Raw genomic sequence first — 15,645 nt, 5'->3', positions numbered from 1 at the left:
CACCCGCACACCCACACACCCACACACACACACACACACACACACACACACACACACACACACAGGCACTCATCCCAACATTCAACCAACCTTACGTCTAACTACAGTGGAACACAGAATTGCACTTACACTATTGCATGGGCCAATACCAAAGCAACAGATGGCATCCTAACCTTGATGATCAGGCCATTTCAACCACTCATATCCAATTGTTGTTTTTAACCCCACCCATGCTCAATATCACCAATCGCACTTATTGTAAACAGTGTTTTTATTATGACATTCAGTTGGGGGGGCCGTGTTGCCGCAGCTGTGTCTATCTCATAATCCGGGATGATCCAGAGCTGCCTCTGCTTCTAATCTCAAATCACACACACGCGCACAGACACACACACGCATTTTTTTGGGACAGATGTAGACCACTACAACTACAACTGTTACATAATTGTACGACACAAATGTGGAGCACCGAGGCCTTGCAAGCCCACTGACCTTTAAGCGAGGGCGGCTGGTAGGTGCTTGGCATCTTGTTGACAGTATTCGCCTTCAGGACCCCATTTTCTCCTACTGACCACTGCAGGTGGCATGGGTTGGGGCAGCGGGACATATCAATACACTCTGGAGAGACACAAGACAAAATGGTGCAAAACTGGTGTACCTGATGAGACCCAGTGTCATCTTCAGGCGACGGTGGGTCCGTCAGTCGGAAGAGGGTGGCGGGAGTGGGCCTCCGACGTCGAATCTGAACACATGGAGAAGGCCTTGACTCACCTTTGGAGGAACACACTTCTAAATTTTCTTTCAACTTGCCCTGGTAGGGGTTGCTTTGGGGCCTCATCGTTTTCCATTTAAGCACAGACCAGGGAAAAACCTTTCACTTCCTGCTTGATAAAAACGAGTAGTCATTCACAACGAAGGCTCTGTTGTTGTGTCCCAAGGCCACATGGTTAGCGTTACTAACCATCCTCACACTCTCGTACAAAAGAGAGTGAGTCATAACCGCTGAGAGTTATGTAATTGAATAAATGGAAAATGAACTTCACTTCCTATTGTAGCAGCTGTTCTCAACAAAGGATATTGGTTGGTAGAACATGCTGAGCCGAAGAGTGTGAAAGCATGCTGAAGAGTCATCATCACCAATGTTTTGTAACATTATGGAAATAAGACAGTTTGCCGCAATATAGGAGAGCTCGTCGGCCAATCGCAGCGAAGAGCGTGGGTTCGACACGTGGGCGGCTTTTTGGCATCTCCGCTTTTGCTTCTCTCATGTGTTGGATTCGTGCTCATTTCGTGGAGATGAAAACTCACGTTACTTTGCACAGACATCAGGCCTGCCAAAACCATTTATATTTTAGAGGGCTATTGTCCTCTGTTACAGTCTCCCAACATGGCCAGGATTGCGAGGGCCCTTTATAGCAGAATTGAAGCTTGAAACTTTAGTTTAAACCCTAACATGAAGTTGAAAACTTCACGACACTGTAAAAATCCCTAAACTTGGCCTGAAACTACCCAAACCCTATCGTGAAACCCTATCGCTAGTTTGATACCAAAACCAATAACAATAACTACGGATTGAAACCCTGTTTTAATATCTGACACGAGATTTGAAACTGTAAATTTAAACCATAACCCTGACATGGAACACGATCTTGAAACGCAACCCCTCCCTGGGCTGGACCCCATTTTTTTGAAACCCTAACACCTGACCTTGTCACCCTGATTTGAAATGCCAACCCTGTTTTAAAAATCTCAACCTGTTTGAAAGACTAAGATTAAATGACCTACTTTTGCTCTGCATCTGAAATTGGCAGTGGTGGTGTACAATCTCATTTTTAATATTTCTAACGGGGGAGAGGCTTTATCCCTCATGTCAGCTCCTCCTCCACTCCTTTTGATGCCTCATCACTTCTAAGAGATGCAAAAAGTCAAGCTTCAACGGCTCAGTTTAATCCCAGTGCTGTCCATACTCTGCTACCAACAGATGGTAATACATCAAAAAACTGGAGTTTTTCTACTCCTCATATTATGTAAGTAGCAGTCAATTTGGTGCGGGGATAAGAGGGCAACACAATGACTGACAAAATACAGTCGAAGGTTACACAAAGTTCACTTAAATGTACTTTTGGACTAAAAAAGGCCACTTCTTGATTGATGAAGAGTAGTCGGAGCCGACTCCAAATAGACTCAGTGCTGTGTTAAACTGATGGTGCTGTCCTCTGGAATAAATTAATACCATACCTCAAAAGATGCCTCACACAATCAAACAGAACAGAGTCACACTTTTGCTCACTCATGTCAGATGACCATCACCTGGAAAAGCAGTCGAATGACAGGCAGTTAGAGGAGGCTTGGTCAAGAAGTTTGGCTTCAATTTAGGATGATTTTTTTTTTTTTTTTTTTTTTATCATTATTGTTATCATCCTCAAGCAAATATATTACATTACACTTGGTAACACAATAACTTCATGTCTGGATTGAAGACAAAAATTGTGAGAGTAGGAAGGGGTGTATCATGGTTCTGCCAATTCAAAGACGACAGGTTTGAGTCTTTGGACTGCCATGATTCTTTAATGATATATCATTTGAGGCTTTCTATCTACTCAATGAACTATTACTGCTGCATTTTTATTCAGTTGTTTTGACATCAATTCCGTTTTATGATGTGGGACACTTTAAATCCATCTAGATCCATCTATCCACTCTAATGTGATATAATAGATGCCTTGTGCTCCCCTGCATGATTCTCACCAGTTCCACTTGTCGCGGGTCCAGCTGGATGGGCACCGCAGAAGGCACCGAGAATTGGATCTTCCTCTTGGCATCGCTGTCCTCAGGCTCTCGCTCCACTCTAGTCGTGTCGATCCCTGCAGGCAGAAGGGGCTCCATGATCACAAGCCTCCAAACCCTTGTCAAAAATTCCAATCTCCGTCTCTTCGTGTCAGTCCCACGCCCACATATGCACACTCGGTCACGAAGCAACACAGCGGCGCGTGTTCGTGCGAAGGCTTATGACGCAATCAACTGTTGCCGCAAATATCGCGACATCTCAGCGAAGTGGTGAGGAAGATTCCAAGCCCCTCGGTTGGTTCCAAAATTTTAAAAAATAGTCATAATAACCCTCACAGCAGCAACAAAGGTTTGCTGACAAACAAAGAATTCACTAGTAAAGCTCAGACGGATTCATGTAACTTATCTATTAACGTCTTCAACATACTCCAAACAAGTCGCATTTAACAATTAGCAAAACAGGTGCGGTACAAACCGCTACAGGTGGTACCTGAGTACTTGCCTTACTTTATTCTCGTTTAGAGTCGAGTCTCCTGGGTTTAATTTCCTCGTGGAATTCGTACCCAACCGCAAAGAAGATACAATACGCAATGCCTTTCACGACAGGAGTACAGTAATGTTAAAAGTTAGCTGGCACACCGCGACATCGGTAATTGACTGCCGCCGGAAACGGCCTGCTTCATTTCCGGGTCACGTGACGTTTGCACGCCCAATTGTTGCTTGGCAGACTTCGTGTGGCATAAAAGGTGCATACCTGTAGGAGAAAAAATTGGCAATAAAGCATCACTATATTCATTATGAAATATTTGTGTATATGGTGAACCCGTCCCCTGATGTGAAACCCAGCATTGAAAACATAACTCGGTCTTAAAACCCTAATTTGAAACCCTTCGTCTACCTCAGAACCTTAAATTGAACCTCCCCAGCTTGAAACCGTAATTTTGGCATGAAACCCAATTTTGAAACCCTAACCACTTGAAATCAAAAACCTTATCTTCAAACCATCATTTCAAATAATTTTAAACTGTCACTGACACACTAACCCTCGCTTTGAGACCCCAATTCCAACACATTTTTAAAACCCTTGAAACTGAATTTTGAAACCCGAACTCTATTTTGAAGTCCTAATTTCAAACTCTAACCCTAGTCTTAAACATTAACATGACACCCAGATCCTGGCTTAAATTGAAACCCAAATTAATTGAAACCAAAATTAATGTTAAAGCCAAGTGAGTCACACTAACAGTTTATGTCCACTAGATGTCAGCCCCTACTAAAGAGAGCAGGAGAATGAAACTAGTACATTGTGAACAGTTTAATGATGTGGCTACTTCCGAGTGGCAGAAAGGTCATTGACCACTCCCGACTTGAAGTGAAAACGATTACAAAAGCAAAATTGTGTTTGGGGTTGCGCCACCAGATACACGACAATTTTTTCCCCCATGTACTAAAGCATTCCTTCAGAACCTGTTCGAATAATGTCGTACATATTTACAGAGAAGACGACAAGGGTGGTGATGGCCTGATAATCAAGCATCCATCATGGGGTTTGTGGAAGGTAATTTCGAAAGGGTATGTATAAAACATTTGGTCGGATTATCATGAAATAATTTATCCTTCCATCCATTTTTCTGATCCGCTTTATCCTCACAAGGGTCGCGGCGGGTGCTGCAGCCTACCCCAGCGGTCTTCGAGCAAAAGGCGGAGGACACCCTGAACCACTCGCCAGCCAATCGCTGGGCAATTTAATGAACAATTTAATTGCAAAAATGTGCTAGTTATCATTATTTGCTGCAGCATTTCAAAATACATTTTCCCCGAACATATCCCGATAAATAAGATTCCGGCTTTGTCTAGTTGTGCATTCTTCTTCCTTTCTCGTCTCTTGGCCCCCGTCCGCGATTCCTGGTGGCCGTCCGTGCCAAGCTTGGCAAGCGGGCACGTCTGCGAGGGCACCGCTTTAGCTCGGTTCAATTGACTCGTTTAGGCGATCGCGCCCCGACACCCCGGCTTTGGGGCGGCCGCCATATTGTGTCGTCTGTTCCCGTGTTGTTCCCGCTTCCCCACGTGGGAACTTGGGGATTGTTCCGGAATTATTTCAGCCATGAATCGTTTAACGATCGTAAACCCTCATTAGCAAGGTGTTCATTTGACCAGAATGTTGATTGCCGTAATTGTGCTAAAATGAGTGCTCGACTTCAACAAACAACCTAACCCTCTCTTAAAAATCAAACGCAGACTTGAAGACCTAGCACTGGCTGGAAACCTTGACCTTAGTTTTATACCCTAATTTCTTTGAAACCCTACTCCTGGCTTTGAACCCGAAACACTAGTTTGGAACCCTAACATGACCCCCTAACCCTGTCTAAAACCCCTAAGTCACATTTGAATTGATTGACCTGATTAACCCCCCCCTCCATCAGGTGTAACTCTACTATGGCTTGCTCGGAATGCTTTAAAGTGGATGCATATGATGGGATTACATGTAACATTTTTGCAACTGACCCCATTTTTCCCTCTAAAACAGAACCAGTGTGAAGCCACTCACTTGCAGCTTATTTCATTTTGCCTTTCAGTGCCCGCTGACAGATGGCGAGTTCTTCTCATCCACCCCCACCCACCACCACCTCACCCAGCCGCCCGCCCCAGGGGGAGGTGTTGGGGGGGCAGTCTCTGTGAATGCGGCCACATGTCAATCAGCGGCTCTCATGTGATGGCTCTTGCCAATGACGTTCCAGCCATATGGGCCTGGCATCACACGGCCTCGCTACGCAAGTCACCCGTGCGCTTCCTCCCCTTGCGCGCGTCTGGGCTGCAGACAGAGGCAGGGTGGCTGCAGAAGAAGAAGAAGAAGAAGAAGAAGAAGAGGAGGAGGAGGAGGAAGAGGAGGAAGAGGGAGGTAGGCTCACAAGCGAGGACCACACGGCAGTCTCTTCTTTGCCCTGCACGACGCGTTGTCGACATGGTGTAAACAAAACCCAGGTAGGTTCCTCTAAAATAGTTCTTTGTGTCCACCTCCATCCCATCACTCGTCCACGCGGGCATCTTTTTGTCGTTCATGGATCCTCATTGCTGGCAGCTTTACAGAGACGCGTGTGTGTGCATCTGAACACCAAGCGAGTCGAATTCTCTGGGCTACACGGGAGATAATTGACGAAGTATACGCCAGTGTGTATTGCAGGGTGTTTATTTTAGGTGGAAAAAGGTGAGAAAAAAAAAACCCACAAAACTGATAGCATCTCATATGCTGAGGAGTGTATTTTCAATTGATTTTCAATTTAAGCAATAAATAGCATGGAGTCCAAGATGAGTCATTTGTGATTTTTTAAAAAGCATAACAATAACTTAAATCATCATTATTCAAAACAAAATTAACATTTTTGAATCGAATCAGGGTTCCTTGAAAACTTTTTTTTCAGCTCAATTTTTACATTTGGGTCCTCGCTCGGGGCGCTAAAATAAATTATATCTTGCCCTGACATCATCTACTGGAAACCATGCTCTAAATTGTGTGCATCATAGCTTTTAAACAAAAAAATAGTGCATGGATTTTTTTTTAAGAATAAAAATGTCAACTATTTTATATATAGGGGTGGTGAACTTGGGGCCTGCAGATTCTGCTCATTGGTCAGAGCTTTAGGTACACCTGCACGCCATGCCGCGCCCTTACCAAATATGATTGTTTTGATCGACGCTGTCAAAGAGGTGCTGATTTGATTTTTTGACTGAAACGACATGCAGAATATTAGGAACACCTGCGTGTGCGCGTCTGTGTCATGTGCATTCCACTCATACCTAATTCTATGACCCGATCCATTCTTTTTTTTTTTTCTTTTTGTCATCTCATGTTGCAGGTGAAGGCTACCTAATACCTGAGACATCCATTTTCATTGTTTTAGTGGACCATCATATGTTGGAGGTGTACCTTATAATATGGCCCAACATATCTGGTCCCCACCCCTTTTTTGTGTTCCAGCACATGTTGCAGCTGTACCTAATGATGTGACACATCAATTTCCAGCCATTTTGTCTCATCGTGCGAAAAGTGTCCCTAATAATGTGGGCGGACGATGGCATTTTGTTGCATCCCATGTTGTACATGTCCCTAATTATGTGACTGGAGACATCCATTTCCGTCCATTTTGGGTCTCATGCCATGCTGCCCGTGACCCAGACATACCCAATCAGTAATATGACCCGTGACATCCAATTCCAGACTTTTTTTGTTCTGTGCAACCTTCACCCATGCATCACATTTCTCTCATCCCATGTTGCAAGTGTTCCTAATAATGTGACCTAACATCGATTTCCAGCCATTTTGCATTTCATGCCATGTTGTCCTCTGTCCCTAATAATATGGCATGGCACATGCATTCCCTTTTTGTCCCCTCATCCCATTTGCAGGTGTCCCTAATAATGTGAGAAGAGACATGCCTTTCCAATAAAACATTTTTTGTCACATGCCATGCAGATATCCCAAATAATATGGCCTCTTCAGCTTTATATTATCATCACATGGTTCATGTGACATGGCTCATCCATTTCCAGCCTTTTTTTTTTCCATGAAGATGACATCATAGACTGGATATAAACACCGCGCGCGGGACCCCGCCTCCTCTGTTGCAGGTGACAATGTTGAGCCGTCTCTTCAGTGAGGTTCTGCCGGACGTCCAGCGGCTGGCGGCAGATTGGGCCGACACCCCCGACGAGGTGGCCAAGGTGAAGAGCGAGCATGAGGGGCACCTCGGCGGCGAGGACGATCTGGACGAGGCGCGCGGCGGCGACAGCAGCAGCCGAGCCGAGTCCGAAATGGCAGATGAGGAGGAGGACGAGGAGGAGGAGGAGGAGGAGGAGGGCGGTGTTGATGAAGGGCCCGAGGAGAAAGGCAACAAAAAACGCGGTCCGAAGAAGCGCAAGACGAGCGCGGCCCGCCAGGAGCGCTCCAAAGTGCGCCGGGTGAAGGCCAACGCCCGCGAGCGCACGCGCATGCACGACTTGAACTCGGCGCTGGACAACCTGCGCAAGGTGGTGCCCTGCTACTCCAAGACGCAGAAGTTGTCCAAAATCGAGACGCTGCGCCTGGCCAAGAACTACATCCTGGCGCTGGGCGAGATCCTGCGCAACGGCAAGCGGCCGGACGTGGTGAGCTACGTGCAGATGCTGTGCAAGGGCCTCTCGCAGCCCACCACCAACCTGGTGGCCGGCTGCCTGCAGCTCAACACGCGCAACTTCCTCACCGAGCCGGACGCGGGGCGCTTCCACATGCCCGGCTCACCCTTCTCCTTGCACCCGTACTCGTCGTCGTCGTCGTCGTCGTACCGGTGCCGCCTCGCCAGCCCCAACTACCAAGGCCCGGGCGGCGGACCCCTGAACCTACGCGGGCACTCGTACCCCTCCGGCTTCGAGGCCGCGTACGCTCCAGGCGGGGCCTCCCCGGACTACCTGAGCCCGGATTACGAGGGCCAGCGCAGCCCGCCGGGGTGCTTGGGCGTCGGCGTGGGCGCGTCCGGCAAGCAACAGGAGCTCGACGCGGAGCGGAACTATCATTACTCCTCTATGCATTACTCCCGAGCCGGACGCGGTTTGACGTTTGGCCCCTCTGGAGCGCGCGGCGGGGGCGCGCACTCCGAGAACATCCCCCCCTTCCACGAGGGCCACCACGAGGGCGCCGTGGGCCCCTACGAGGACATCAGCGCCTTTTTCCACAACTGACTCAATTGAGTCACAATCCTTATCTTCTCCTGTAATCCGATTACATGATGTTGTTCATTGTGCGGTACCGTGTACGTGCGTATGTTTGCGTGCGCAAACTTGACTTTGACCTTTTTTGGCCTCAGCTTTCGCCAGAAAAACCCCATTTTAAACGGGGTTTACTGAATGGGTGGAGAAAAGTATCAGTGGTGTTCTAAAAGAATCCCTACTAGGATGAAGATGAAAGTTGATAAGACAGTGATGAGGCCGACCATGATCTATGGATTGGAGACAGTGGCACTGAAGAAATGACAGGAAACAGAGCCGGCTGCGGCTGTCGGAAATGGGAGATGTTGAGATTTTCTTTAGGATTGCATTATAAATGAGCTCATCAGAGGAACAGCCAAGGTTAGAGAGAGCCGAATTCGATGGTTTGGACATTTCCAGAGGAGAGAGAGTGAGTGTGTCCGTTGAAGGGTGGTGAGGATGTTGCTGCCGGGAAAAAGAGCAAGAGGAAGACCTGAGAGAATGTTGATGGACGTAGTGAGGGAAGGCATGAGGGCAGCTGGTGTTAAAGAGGTGGAGGGAGAAGATCAACTGTTTGTATTTTACCCTACCCTAATACCCTAAAAGGTGTGTGCGTGCGTGTGTGTGTGCGTGCGTGTGTGAGTGTGTGTTAAATGACCGGACACATGTAATATAAACGAAATACACAAATAAAACAAGATTTATAATTGTTTTATGCGTCATTCTAATCTATACGGATGTCCACCCACCCTCGAATTCTGCCTCATTTCAAACAATTGAAGCAAAATCATTTACAGCGAGAAAATAGATTATACTAAATTACTCAAAGATTTTATTTCTATTTATTGAGGTTCTTGCAGGTTACACCATCATAAAAGCGTGGGGTGTAAAAGCCACTGGGACGTTACAAAATGGGTTCTCTATGCATTACTCTCCCTCCCCCGAAAAAAATCATAAATAAAAAGCAGACGATGAAAAGGATTTGTCAAGATGCACCCCGATTTTAAAGAGCAGGACATCTGAATTATTCACCTCAAATTAATTTATACGAAGTCTGTTTTGCACAGGTAAAAAAAGAAAAGCCATCTTTCAGGGGAACACAATAAAACATGTTTAACTCTTTTAATTGGGTTTCTTTTTTATATAAATGGACATTTCAGTGAAAATTTGAACATGATATAAATTAATGTCAGCACCTGCTCCTTGCACACTCTCTATTCCTGCATTTTCAAACACTGCACGGAGGCTGCTTTTCCAGGCTGGGACAACGGCACAATCACGATGTGGATTGTGTGTACAGGCCTACCACTGCTGATTTCTCCAATCCTTTCTAATAATAATTATAATAATCTAATAATAATGATGATAACGCTGAGAGCGTGCGGGCGCCATGTTGGACCACCGCCCGTGGTCCCATATGTTGCCTTGCTGGTCAAGTGTGCGAGGCTCTGCAGGCGCACTCTCTTATTCAATTAAAAAAAAAAAAAGGACACAAATGTAGATAGCGAACATTGATACATAAATATGAATTTAAAATGGCGCTTTCATGACCTGATACAAAGTGAAATGGCCCTATATAAGGAATATGAACCTTTATACTATCGAGCGTTTTTCCCCGGACCAGATGTTCCACCTTTTGAAACAAAAACAAAAAGAAAAAAAAACGAGCTGAATTTTCATTTTGAATGAGTCAGAAAGTCATATTTCAAAGCGCCGAACCTGCCAAAATAATCAAGAAACCAGTGAATTAAAAAATGCGCATATAGCCGCTTTTAAAATGTCCAGTCCATCTTAAAATGGGAAAATAATCGTGACAATGACTTTAAGGTTTTTGTGTGATGTTTTGTCGTTTTATACAGTTTATAAAAAAGGCCGAAATAAAAATATGAGCCACTCATGTGTGCTATGTGCGAGGGAAATAAAAGCACCTACCACGCAGAAGAAACAACGTCTATGTGTAACTATCTTCACATTAAAAAAATGACTTTTTGATTGAATAATCTGTGAATAATTAGTTTATAAAATGGAAACATTTAAATTCTGAAGTGATTTGAGTGCGTCTAAATGCCCTTTCTGCAACGCATCCTCCATGAGAATTTTGCGGCCGATACAGGTGGCAGCAATTCGCACCAAATCACCACCAGAGCGCAGCGAGCACGTCCACCAGGCACGCGTGCACGCTGGCCCCCACCGTGCAGCTGCCGCGCCACGACATGCCACGCCACGCACGCCGCAACCCGGCCAAACGTCCACGGGCCCTTGTGGGAGGGCCCCTGTGTTTCTTTGCTAATTCCACCAACATCTGCTCATTACTCCTGCACAGCCTGCTGGAAAAAAACAAACAAACAACAAAACTGCATTTCGATTTTTTTTATTCCATACATGCAGGAGAATGTAGTTGAACTCGTTCATAATACGCAATGATTCCTTTTTTAAATTTTTTTACACTTATTTGGATGTGTCACATAAATGGAAATAGTGTCTTTTTGTCTTTGACAACCCGGGCCTCTCCTTTTTTTTCCCCCACTCAAATTGTGATATGGATTTAATCACCATTAAATCAATTAGTTCAAGCCTATTTGTTAAAATGGATGTCTGTAAAATGCCTTAATAAATACCGTGCAAAATGTAATCAAATAACCCAGCGAACTGTTCATTTTGTGTCATAGTACAGAGGCTTTAATTTCCATCTAGACCAATACACTCATCATATTATCACTGTGATTGCATTGCAATAATTTTGGTGGTATTAGTCGAAATTATGTCCAAATTGGGGGGGATTGCTATAGTGCTATCTTCATATTTAAGGTTAACTCGTGTATCCTTGCAAAAGAAAAACAAATCTAACCACAATCATTCCTACTTTTGAATGAGTTGTCACCTAAGACGAAATAGTAGACGCCTTTCATTCCCATCGGGAACCTTTCAAACAATTGAAGCAAGTGTCCTTACGCTGAAATAAATAAATGAGTGGCGGAATGATTGTTTAAAGCTTTAGCTGCTGTGACGCCATTTTATTCATGCACTCAATCTACAAGGTTCAAAATGCTTTAATTACTTGCAAATCTTAAGGCATCGTGTTCTGTTTTTCTAAAATCCTTTTTTGTCCTGATCGCCACTCGTGTTGTCGGAGCTCTGTTGCTAACCAAAACAGCAGCAGATAAGCCCCTCAAATGAATTAAAATATCTAAACGTGTTAAAGGTAAAAAGTGCATTCTTACAGTTTCAACGTGTGTCCACTTGACAAACTGCATGCGTCCCATGTTCATTTTTCTGTGCTTTCTCCATAATAGTTGGAAAAGATTTTGGTTTTAAATGACACTTTTTACTCGGTATCACCAATAAACAAAAAAGTAGAAAGTCAAGTCGAAATTAATGCCTCCCCTCTAATATGAGCCCCCCCCCCCTGTTTGATCGTTTGCAGAAATACAGGATGCGGTGCTCCGTCGATGCTAAAGAGAATAAACAGATTCATAAACGAGTGTTTTGTTTACCTTCTTGTTGTGGCTCCTGTCATGGAGCTCATTAGAGCTTGTGCGGGTGTCCCTAATGAAGTGGCCGGCGAGTGTCTATTATGCAGTGGTGTTTTGCCGCACAGATGGCAGGAGTGTTTTTTTTTTTTTTTTTAATTTATTTATTTATTTATCTTTCAGGGAGTGTGAGGCAATGAGCACTGGGGAGGGTGATGGAGAGGCGAGTGAGGAGGATGCCGGGCGAAGCCGTTGCCGCCGCCGCCGCCGCCGCAGCCATGGCACGGTCACGCGGGCAGCAGTAATTGGCGGCCATATTGAGGGGTTTTGCAGTGCTGCCGGGCGGGCAAACTCCCAGCTGGACCTGTCAGATGGTATTCAGTCCAGCTCACTGCCTCCATTTTTTTTGTTGTTCTTCTTCTTCTTCTTGTTTTTTTTCCTGCATCATCCCACTGCAGTCGACTTCTTTTTCTTGGGTTTTTTTTTCTTTCTTCCAAATTACACGTACACTTTCCATATCACCTTTCTTTCCTCGCAGTCACTGCCACTCACACCTTTTTCTCCCAGTACATCACACCCTTGCCTCAGGCTCGGCTGGCTCTCTGTTATTGGCTGCTCACCTTCCTCTAACCACACACACACACACACACGCACACGCACACGCACACACACACACACACACACACACACACACACACACACACACACACACACACACACACACGCACACGCACACACACACACGCACACTAACCCGCTTTCTAAAAACTCCCTTTTGAAATGCTCACGCCATGGACAAAAAGTCTTGGGACACTTCATTCAATGTGTGTAAAACTAAAAATGCCTTTCTCGGGCTCCTGCAAAATATCGACATGAGAGCCATTAAATATATTCCGCCGAGTGACGATGGGGCGCTGCATGGCGCGCCAAGAGGCACAAGCTACCAGCTAGTCCACAAACTAAAGGGTAACTACGAATGGGCCAGTTACCAGTTTCAAGGCATACCGCGGTTTTAAAAATAAGTTTCTTGGTCCTGCAGTTTGGTCCAGCAAGAATACAGTATAGTGAGCGTGCTAATGAAGTGTGTCTGTTCGCAAAGGTCATTTGCTCGATACGAACAGACATTTGCGTGAGTTGTCTTGTCGTGAACTTTTGCATGCAGGAGTTAGCCTGTCTACACTTGGCGAAATAAATCCAACAGACTCGTCGCCGAGGCAGACAACATGGCTAACTAGCATGGCTAACAAAAGCCAAAACAGGCGTAAAACTGAAATGGAGAACACAGTTTCATGCTACATTTCCACAATTCAGTAACATCCTTTGCACAATTTTAGCAATTACGTATCTTCAAGCGTGTATTTCAAAACATATCTCTGAATTCAGGTCAATAAACTGTCTTTGCCATTTACGAGGAACCTGGTTACAATGAAAACGCTGTCAATGTAAAACTCTAAATTCCACGGTTTCATTCTAACCAGATTCGGTCTAAATGGGAAAAGTGATGAGCAAGTTAGACCCAAGCTAATAACTGATACAAAATGTATTTTTAGCCAAAACGACAACAAGATATTTATTAAAAAAAAAAAAAAAAACATCTCCGAAAGGCAGTGATGTTTTTTCTCGCCCTTATGTTCATGCCTTCACTGCTTCGAGATGTGAGCAGTGCGGGCTTGTCAAAGACTAATGAACATCTGTCACTGAATTCAAACACACAGATGCTCTCAACACACACACACACACACACACACACACACACACACACACACACACACACACACACACACACACACACACGTGCATACACTAGACGCACACGCAAACGTACTTTAATCGCTGTCCTCGACGCCTCAGTCGCCACCCGCTGCAGGTTTCGACTTTGACCTGAAAGTGAGATTGACCTTGCGCGGATTTCACCTAATTGGCCGCCGTCTGTTGTCACGAGTTCTCATCTCGGAAATGACAAAACATAATCATGCTCAGTCAATTCGCCGGCCAAAATATTAGGAACAGCTCTCGGTAGGATGCGGTGCAGGGGAAAAAAATCACTGCAAATGACAATCACATACTACATACATAATGTTCATTTACACCTAAATGTTAGAGTTGCACTTCTCACCGTTGTTCAAACTCATGATGTTGGACTTTCTGAAATAGAAGACACAATTTTTTAGGGTTGCTATTTGGGTTGAGGCATTTATTTGTTCATGTAAGGCACGGCGTCAATTGGAGTGGACGCCAATATTTACGGCAGTGTTATGATGACTCTGTCAAGTGTGTCTCAATTGCGAGTCAACGGAACGGAGTGCACGCCTCTCTGGATTAAAAGATTATCAGAAGAGGAGCGAAGAGGAGAGGAGGTCTCCGTGTGGGTGCTGGGGGGGGGCACTCTAGCACCGAATTGGGGGAAATGGGGGGACGTGAGGGTCGCGTAGAGACATGCTGGTATTGAACATATGCTCATGCATATGCGCTCATAAATGAATGTATGCGGCGTATAGCGACAACACTCGTCCAATTATGAATTTAGCGACGGAGTCACTTTTAACGGGACGCCAGCATTCGCAAAGTGTTTTTCAAGCGCTCACAAGATTTACACACACGGGAGGGGGGACGTCTTAGGCAGGGTTGATGGAGTCAGCTGTGAACAAAGTGAAGGACTAATATGTCCTTTATGGTGGCCGTGACTGCTGGCCAGGGACAGCGGCCGTTAGTCTTCTGTCAATGTTTAGATTTAGTTGTGTAAAGAGAATGATGCGCTGTAATTGTGAATTTGTCATTCTGGTTGTTGCTTGTGGAGAACTTCCATCATCGGCGTCACAGCGACATCTGTCCACTCGTGGGGCTAAATGAAACAACTTCCTTTTGTCAACCGACCTCCGTAATACTTGAGAATTGTTGGAATAATCATAAGGCCGATTTAATTAATGAATTAATTATGTCTCTAAATCGCTTTATTTTGTACTTTCCAAAAAGGACAAATTATGAATGTACCGTCCTTTCCTGAAATGAAGACGAGCTATCCCGGTTGCATTTCCAACAAAGAAAAACGATTGTCGTTGAGCTTTCCTAAAATGAAGACGATCAGAGTGATACTTTCTACTTTCTGAAAGAGAAGAAAAACAATGATTGCATTTTTCAAACAAAAAGAAAAGTAACAAACACAAGGTGACGGAAACCACAAGCTCCTTGGCAGAGGTAATAAGTGTCTGTCAGAGCCGGAGGATGGGTGCAAATGTGTGTGTGTGTGGGGGGGGGGGTTCGTCAGCATCCGACAGGATGAATAAATCAACTCTTTCCCCCTGAATTAATCTCTCTCAAATTGAGATTCTATTACCAATGAGCTTGGACATCACCATGGTAACTGGAATTCTGCTGGGCGATCCCAAGCGGCCTTGCCAGGGTGGCACGCGCCCGCCAACGCCCGACCGGTTCCGTTCACTCGTACGCATTCAAACTTGGAGCAAAAGATCGCCTCCGAATGCTCGCAAATAACACGACGTTACTTTGCATCCATGCAGAAAGTGCGTGTGGCGATGAATAGTGGACGCCGTGTGTGTGCATGTGCCTTCGTCCTTCCAGTTGCCAGACGCGGCCGAGTTGCCAGAGTGGGAATGCCAGAGGGAATCAAGCGCCACATGGCACGTTGATGGTGAGGCCAGCTGGGGGGGGG

At 45.3% G+C, this 15,645-nt stretch overlaps 3 protein-coding genes across 3 annotated transcripts in view; 2 read left to right on the top strand and 1 right to left on the bottom strand.

The window, feature by feature from the left end:
• Window positions 1-3,015, bottom strand: part of LOC109513421 (protein phosphatase 1 regulatory subunit 1B-like) — a 4,068-nt gene extending 1,053 nt beyond the window's left edge. Inside the window, exons 1-3 of the mRNA XM_019865916.1 lie at window positions 2,749-3,015; window positions 659-742; window positions 493-574 (exon numbers count right to left, since the gene is read on the bottom strand). Of these exons, the coding sequence (XP_019721475.1) occupies window positions 493-574; window positions 659-742; window positions 2,749-2,886 (304 nt within the window). The 5' untranslated portion in view covers window positions 2,887-3,015. The remainder of the gene's footprint in view (window positions 1-492; window positions 575-658; window positions 743-2,748) is intronic.
• LOC109513416 (uncharacterized) overlaps window positions 1-15,645 on the top strand; it is a 203,962-nt gene that overhangs the window by 29,641 nt on the left and 158,676 nt on the right. The gene's annotated exons all lie outside the window — the stretch shown is intronic.
• Window positions 5,486-15,645, top strand: part of LOC109513402 (neurogenic differentiation factor 2-like) — an 11,213-nt gene continuing 1,053 nt past the window's right edge. Inside the window, exons 1-2 of the mRNA XM_019865864.1 lie at window positions 5,486-5,769; window positions 7,414-8,588. Coding sequence (XP_019721423.1) covers window positions 5,530-5,769; window positions 7,414-8,499 — 1,326 coding nt within the window. The 5' untranslated portion in view covers window positions 5,486-5,529 and the 3' untranslated portion in view covers window positions 8,500-8,588. The remainder of the gene's footprint in view (window positions 5,770-7,413; window positions 8,589-15,645) is intronic.

Source organism: Hippocampus comes, unplaced genomic scaffold, assembly GCF_001891065.2.
Source record: "Hippocampus comes isolate QL1 unplaced genomic scaffold, H_comes_QL1_v1.1 scaffold116, whole genome shotgun sequence".
Classification (NCBI taxonomy): Eukaryota; Metazoa; Chordata; class Actinopteri; order Syngnathiformes; family Syngnathidae; genus Hippocampus; species Hippocampus comes.
The sequence above is the reverse complement of the archived record's forward strand: the minus strand, read 5'-3'. Positions and strand labels throughout refer to the sequence as shown.